The sequence below is a fragment of the Rosa chinensis genome, chromosome 3 (genome assembly GCF_002994745.2).
Source record: "Rosa chinensis cultivar Old Blush chromosome 3, RchiOBHm-V2, whole genome shotgun sequence".
NCBI lineage: Eukaryota > Viridiplantae > Streptophyta > Magnoliopsida > Rosales > Rosaceae > Rosa > Rosa chinensis.
The window spans coordinates 20,800,831-20,808,493 of NC_037090.1; the positions used below are offsets into that span (position 1 = coordinate 20,800,831).

Below are 7,663 nucleotides of genomic sequence, written 5' to 3' on the forward strand. Positions count from 1 at the left end.
AACACTTCCGCTCCGACCACTGTTGAGAGAAAATTGCATACAGTGAGCGTAAATGTCACCCAACATAATTTCACTCGTATTCATTTAGTGAATAGAGTTTTTATTATTTCAGGTTCGACCCATTCAAGACAGAATGTGTCTCTTAATTACAATCCCTTGTTACAGGGAAACACCCTTTGATTCCATTTATGAAGAAACCAATTGATAGGATGTGTGTTTGTTTGTTTTTGCGGCTGCACCCAGATATTTGAATGGGTTGCCTACGTACCCTTGGAGAGGGATCAAGCCACTCGTAGTTCAAGAGTTCCAATGGGTGAATGACTCATTGGAGGCTTTTGATTTTGGAATGAGAGTAGTGTTTGGGATGAATTTGGTGTAAGTGAACCAGGGATTCGATTTTGTGTTTAGGACGCGGTTGCATCTAGATAGATTTGATTCTAGATTGCCTACATACCCTTTGCGGGATCAAACCACATGTAGTTCCGGTATTTGAGATTTAAATGGGTAGATGGCCCATTTATTTTGAATTTGTGTTTGGGAAAGTGTTTAAAGTCCTTGCATTTGGCTTGGACTTTATTTGTGTGATTTGGGAATGGATTTGATTTTTCTGGTGTTGGGAGAATTTGACTGGAGTCAGTGATTCATTTGGGACTGGCTGAATTTGACTGGTGGAGTCAGGGATTCTGTTTGGAGTTGCGGTTGCATCTAGTGGGTCGCTAGACTGCCTACATACCCTGTAAAGGGATCAAACCACTGTAGTTCATCGTTTGAGATTTTCGGTTTTGTACCAATTTTTACTCAATGGGTGTATATTTTGAACTCGTCGAGAAAACATATTTTGGTGAACACCCAATTTTAGTTGAGTGTCCACTGATTTGAATTGGGCACCCGGATGTGCCGAGCTTCATAATGGGCCCTGGATTTTGCAATGGGCTTTGTGCCACTCAGCTGACCCGGATTGACTTGGAGTGGGCCTTGTGGAGCTTCAAAACAAGTGATTCAGTAGAGCCCATAAAAGAAAACTGCGTGCACAGCATAGGTTGATTTGGACACCCGTTCGTGCAGCCCATATGAACCCCACTTCATGTTTTGCACGAAACTAAAACCTCAACGATATCAGATCGTAGTTTTGCGTGAAACTGAAACTCCAAAAAGACCAGATCGAGTGTGATTATCCGTAGGCAGACTTGATAAGCTCCACTTCTTTCGAAGGATAACATCTTGGCGTGATCAGATTGTGATAGAGATGACATTCAAGATGAAGCTTCGTTTTTATAGTTCAATTTGGAGAAGGAGTCTGGGTCTCCCGTTCTGTATAAATAAGAGCACCCTTCACTTTGATTCTGCATTCTCCATCAAGAACGTGCATTGGGTAAGGCTTCTTTGACAAATAATTTTCTGATGGTGAATCTCTTCAATCTGTCAGCTCTCTTTATCGCAAATTTGGGCCTCCTTGTTCTTCCCTTTTTGCCTCTGCTGGGACTATGTTTCCTGGTGAAATTTTGTTGTCATGTAGCTAGCAACCCACATGAATCCCCAAATTTTAATTGAGACTTCTCTTTTTGTGCAGGCATACCAAGCTGAACTGGACGTGGCTTCTCCTCAAGGTACCTAGCTGCCACTTCAGGGAACTTTAATTTGATTGTTTATGACTTGCCGACAACACCACCGACTGGCCTTTGTTGTTTGTATTACATCCACAAATTTGCTGCACAATTGTCCAATTGCATGTTTGGAAGCTTTTGTCTTTAATTCTTACTGCAACATGCATTAATTGCACATGGAAATTGATCACTTCATACATACTGATCAGTTTTCCACAAAGACAAGGACTCATTTTGTCTTCTTGCAATGTCAAAACTAGGCCACCGATTTATGATTAAGGTGGAAAGTTTAATTAAACCTGGGTTGTTTGATTAAACAAACAAATATGTATATTGCTCTGACTTGCAGCAAACGTGTTCAGACACATATTTTAAGAGCTTTGATTTTGACAAGCTTATGTGTGAGGCTTTCTGCAGGTTCTAGACATTCCTCCACCGCCAAGTTTGTGGCTACTTTTGAAGTGATTTCTGCTTCTTTAATTAAATGTAATTGCCGCATGCTTCTTGATCTTTTATCTTGGCTGGTCCTGAAAGAGACTTGTAGCCTAGCTGCCTCAATTATACATATTCTGAAGCTTCTGCTCTGCTGTCCATAGGTGGAACTAAGCTTCCATTCTTTTGGTGTAGCCGAACCGAGAGCTTTGCAGACTTGTGGCTGGAGGCAGGCACCCTTTTATAGGGAGATCGCCACTTTACTTTCAAGGCCGCATTTTGATGACGACTTTGATGCAGGTGGATAACTTGGGGCTGAAACTCTGCACGGGGATCATCTTGGAGCAGCTTCCCCACTATTGTGAACAGAACTTCGCAGATTTGTCCTTGGCGTGAACCAACAGCCCGAGGCTTTCACTTGACACTCATCTTTGCCACCCATATGCAGGACGCACCGCAATACAAGCATCAAAGACAAGTGTAGTGAGACTCGGGAACTTCGCAGAACCGTACTTGGTGTGAACCGGCAGCCCCATGCTTTCACTTTGACACTTGTTTTTGCCACCCATATGCAGGACGCACCGCGATACAGGCATCAAAAACAAGTGCAGTGCACCCTCTAGCTTGGACCTTGCTTCCGCCACCCATACGCAGGACGCACCGCAGTATAGGCATCGAAAGAAGGCCGAAAACACCCGTGAGCCCCTTCCCTTGCCGAAATCTCTTCTCCTCTTTCATCTCTGTGAACGTGCTTCTTTTTTGTCTCCTTGGACCTGCACTGACTTTAAAGCTCCTCGCCGGGTCATCATCTCCAGGTAACTATCTCTCCCTTCTGAACGATGCTTTGTTTCGATGCAGTGCTTCGACTCACTAATTTCTCTGTTTCTCTTCTTCTTGTGTAGCCTTGTGCTCTTTATATAGGAGGCAGTGAAGACTCTGGAGGGCTGGATAAGCCTTCATTTGAAATTTAAATTTCGCGAAGCTCACGAAGATAAGCTGACCAGAGACCTCATCTTTGACACCGAGATTGAACTAGGACGCACTCTGCTACTTCATTCTTATCTCAAATTGAGATATTTGAGTTAAAATTTGAATGCCTCCCTTTGTTTCTGTTTTGTAGTATCCACGTTAGAAGTAGGTCAACATTCAACTTCTTGTTTGAATATGAATAAGATAAATGTAACTAAAGCAATTTTTTTAATTGCTGCCACTATTTTTCTTCTTCTTCTTTTTATGAATAATGTTGTGACAACCATATGCTTTATACATTGTGGATTATTTATCCTCCAACAACCACAAGCCACGAAAATCGTCCAATAACCACAAATTAGATTCTGAAAAATCCTTGGAAAATAATTACGAATTTCCAGGGCATCACAGCATGTTTGCAGCATATTTGTGTGATCTCGTCACTTTAACAAGGATCGAGATGAGACATAGTGGGGACAGGCCATGGAAATTCCTGTCGTTCCTGCTGAACATCCGTGTTCTTATCTCCCCCTAACGATGAGAAGACTGTCTCATCAAAGTGACAACGCGCAAATCTAGAGGTAATGAGATCGCCTTACAAGGGCATTAAGTGGCGGACGATTGTTGGAGTCTTAAATCCAACGTAGTTGCCCATTCGTCTGTAAGGACCTGTCATAGAGTGTTGTGGCGACACAATTGGCACACTTAAATATGCGTAAGTACGATACTTGTACCCAGTCACTAGCTGTAACACAGAGGAAGATTGAGTGGCGCTAGGTCGTAGACGAATGAGCATAGCTGCATGTGATATTGCATCACCCCAAGCGGATGTAAGGAGATTGATGCGCATTACCAATGTCCAGACTACCATCGTAGTAGTTTCTGCGAGACCATTTGAGTGTGTTCATGGGAATATGATGTCCAACATCAGTCCCAATGCAATAACCATCGAAAGTCTTCGATGTAAACTCTCTAGCAATGTCAAATCCAATTGACTGAATAGGATGATCGGGAGAGTGAGCCCGTTGTTGTATGATATGTGCTAGGAGTGTAGCGTAAGCAGCATTTACAAGTGGACAATGGCACAACACGTGACCAACGTGTTTGCGTGTCAACCAACATCATGAGATATTTAAATGTCCACAAGTTGGTTGAACTAGTCCACAGAATCCCCACCGATTCTATGTAAGAACAGAATGAGTATTTTTATATCCTTTGAATAGGACGGTCTCAGTCCTAATTTCCCTAAGGAACAGGCTTTGTAAACCGAGCGAGAGGCTTTAAAAGTAACCAATGAGAATTTTGGTTGGGCCTGAGTGTCTGAAATGCTATTTGAAGCAAGTTGGTGATTGTAGCATCACCTAGGGCGCCATCACTATGATGGACGCTATCCATGGTGTCATGGATGGTGGAAGGAGGTGGTGCCCTAGGCAGCAACGTTGGTCACACTTAGTCCAGAAATCAACTTTTGATTCATGCTTCATTTCACTCGATAGAAAAGATGTCAATGTGAAGTCTTTAGCAGATGGATCATCATATCATGACCAGGATGACCTATCCTATCTTGACAAAGCCAATATGTGTCTAAATCCAAGAGATCTTCTCTCATAACTTTACTGGATTTAATAGCTCGAATAGTGACATAAAGTTCACTAGAGACACATAAACTTCTCTAAGATGCGCCTTTATTCGCAATCGTTAGAGTCATTGCAAAGGAACTCATTTCCGTTCTCTACATGCGTTTTAACATGGAATCCGTTGGCTATTCATAGGTGCGATTTGCCCTAGAAGCGTAGAGAGTTTCTGTGACAGTAATCAAGGTGCCATTTGGCAAGGGGAGATTGGACTATTCCATGTCCTTGAATTAATACTGATGGGCCAGCCATTGTAGTCACAAAGTCATATGCTTAGAATAAAAAAGGAGTCAAAATGAAAAAAACTCGAAATTTTATTCATAAGCCAACGGAGTCACATCATTGTCTCTTTGACCACAGAAAATCTAATCCAAAATGCTAGCAAATGCAAAACAATGGTAGTCGTTTAACTTCGATCTTTCGGTAATTCCAAAATGAATGTGACCAGGTGAGCAAAGAGATGTCGGTGGAGCAAGCCTGGCTTAAGTACCACTAATCTCAGAACATTTCTAGACATCACACTTACTTTGGGGTGAGCCTACTTTGAAGAAAGACTAAACCATTGGCATTTACTACAAAGTATATGGCAATTGCCTATTACATCTCTTGGAAAAATAAAGACCTAAACAGAATTGGCAATCTATTGATCCCAGCCAGATTTGTAGTCTTCAACCCATCACTCTAGATCATCTTCTTGATCTTCTTGTTCCACATAGTGAGCTTCTCTTGCTTCACAATATGCTTTGTAGGCGGTGAGAAGTTCTTCACGAGCTCTACAAATGTGTGCCCAATGATCAGACACTCCACATCGAGAACATACATCTCTTTGCTCAAACTCCATTGACTGAGGCGCTTTGAAAGCGTCATTTAGATGGTTCTTAGGCCACCAACATGGCCAGAGGCGTTGCCTTCCTCTCTTTTTCTACGTTGACCTCTTCGGTTCCGTGTTCGCCTATTTTGGTGGTTACCTTCCCAAGTAGAGCGATTATATGGACCAGAACGTCCAAATGTATCCCTAAGATTAGGGTTTCGCTCTTGGCGCCCTCTCTTTGGGGCAAGACTATAATTGGATTCCGGAATATGCTCTGTTCCCACGGATCTCTAATTATAGTTATTCACAAGGATGTTGTCATGCTTTTCAGCGACATTCATAGCTCTAATGAGGTCATGAAACCTTGTGTTCCGTCTTGCAGTAACATCGATTCGATAGTTCTTAGCAACCATCAATGCAGAGATGGGGAAGGTAAAGAGAGTCTTCTCAATCAACATCGCATCTATGATCTCTTTACCACAAAACTCCATTAAGGATTTAATGCGAAGTGTTTCCGAGTTGTAGTCAAGAACTGACTTGAAATCACAGAAGCGGAGGCTATGCCATCTCACTTCTAGGTCAGGAAGCAGGGAGTCACGGACGTTGCCAAATCTTTCTTTTGAAGCCCACAACCTTTTGGGGTCTTCTTCATTCATACACTCGTACTGGAGCGAATCATCCATATGACGAGTCATTCGGATGATGGCTTTTGCCTTATTTGCCTCTAAGGCTGCTCTATTTGCTTCCAAAGCTTGAGCTTGCTCAACAGTTAGCACGTCCTGGCTAGGCTCCAGAATCATATCCAGGATTCCATTGCCTTGAGATGCAGGCGGACATCACGAACCCACCTATGATATCCAGAGCCAGTTATTCCCAAAGGAGCAAAGTCCAATTTGTTCAGGTTACTCATCCTGAAAGAGAGCAAGGAAAAAGGGTTAGTTTCGGAGCGTAAAAGGCTACCATGAAAATATATAAAATTCTTGAGCATAATCGCTTCCAAAAAATAGGAATTTCTGAGTGTAATCGCTTCCAATAAATTAGGAATTTCTGAGCGCAATTGCTTCCAAGAAATTAAATTCCAAGAGGTATTGGATTAAATCGAAACAATGATGTAAGTGGTTGATCATAAATTCTCTACAAACTCTAAATTTGGAGATCTCAACAAGCTCTAAGCTTGGAGTGAGCACGAACCCCCACAGTTCAGCTTAATTTGGTCTCCCCTATGGTGAAGAAAGGGGGGGGGGGGGGGGTAGAAGAAGGGAGGTTGCAAGTCCCCAAAAAGAAGAGAAATTGAATTAAAAAACTCTAAAAAAAAAGGAACGTTTAGTAAAAAATACCTCGAAATAGGTCGCTGGAAAATTTGACCGGAAAAAGTGGTCGGAAAAAGTCTCTGGAAAATGGCTGGAAAAGTGGCCGGAAAAGTCTTCGGCGGTCGTTGACTGCTGACGTGGTAGTGGGGTCCGGCTGCTGATGTAGCTGGTGACTGTGCTACTAACATGGCTTGGTCAGTGGGCCGCGGCTTAGGCTCGGCTTTGGCTTCCTCCTCCCTTTTTTTTTCTTTCTCTTTTCTGCTTGTTTTCTGCAGAAGATTCAGTCGGCCGGTTCACCCACTTTTAGGCCGATTTTTGTGCTTTTTCTTCCGGTTCCTAAATCTTCAGATTAAGTGGTGTATGCTGACAAAATTTGGTTGAAATTGGATGCCCGGAAGATGGTGAACAGGTGGAATTTTTGCTGCGGGTTGTATGGAGCTTCCTGTGGCCGGTTCTGGACTCCTGGGATCTAGTACTTCAAGGTGTGGGGTGGAGGCAGAAAAGGCTTCAAGGTTTTGTATTCGGATTCAAAGTTTTTAGCTTCTTGAATCAAGGTTTGGCTATTTGTTTCACGGTTAGGGCTTTGTGTTGATAACGTGTTTTAGAGAAACGGGAATTGAGAGAAAATTGCTGTGTATTCTCATTAATAATAGGGGCCTCTTTATATAGAAGATTACAATGCATAGAATCTGAATTGTACAAGGAAAGATAATCATACATTGAATGGATATCTCTAAGATATTCTCTGAGATTAACTCTAATTAAAACTCTATTACCACTAGGTCAAGTAACCTAGAGTTTGGGCCAGACACAATTTGGATTTACTTAAACACAATCTGCGTTGTGGAGCGGCAATTCAGGTTTTATAAGGTCCACTTTTGACAAATGAAAACCCTAACCTAA

The 7,663-nt window shown here is 42.4% G+C and overlaps 1 protein-coding gene and 1 long non-coding RNA gene across 2 annotated transcripts; both read left to right on the forward strand.

Moving 5' to 3' along the window:
- The first annotated feature begins 1,114 nt into the window (after positions 1-1,114).
- Positions 1,115-2,494, forward strand: LOC121052242. Its single transcript, XM_040516847.1, has 4 exons — positions 1,115-1,372; positions 1,571-1,607; positions 2,022-2,090; positions 2,201-2,494. Exons 1-4 carry the CDS (start codon positions 1,247-1,249, stop codon positions 2,281-2,283), a joined length of 315 nt encoding a protein of 104 aa, XP_040372781.1. The 5' UTR covers positions 1,115-1,246; the 3' UTR covers positions 2,284-2,494.
- A 37-nt stretch (positions 2,495-2,531) lies between these two features.
- On the forward strand, positions 2,532-3,258 carry LOC121052243. The gene is made up of 2 exons (XR_005808628.1): positions 2,532-2,851; positions 2,939-3,258. It is a non-coding gene; the product is annotated as an uncharacterized LOC121052243 (long non-coding RNA).
- The last annotated feature ends 4,405 nt before the right edge of the window (positions 3,259-7,663 follow it).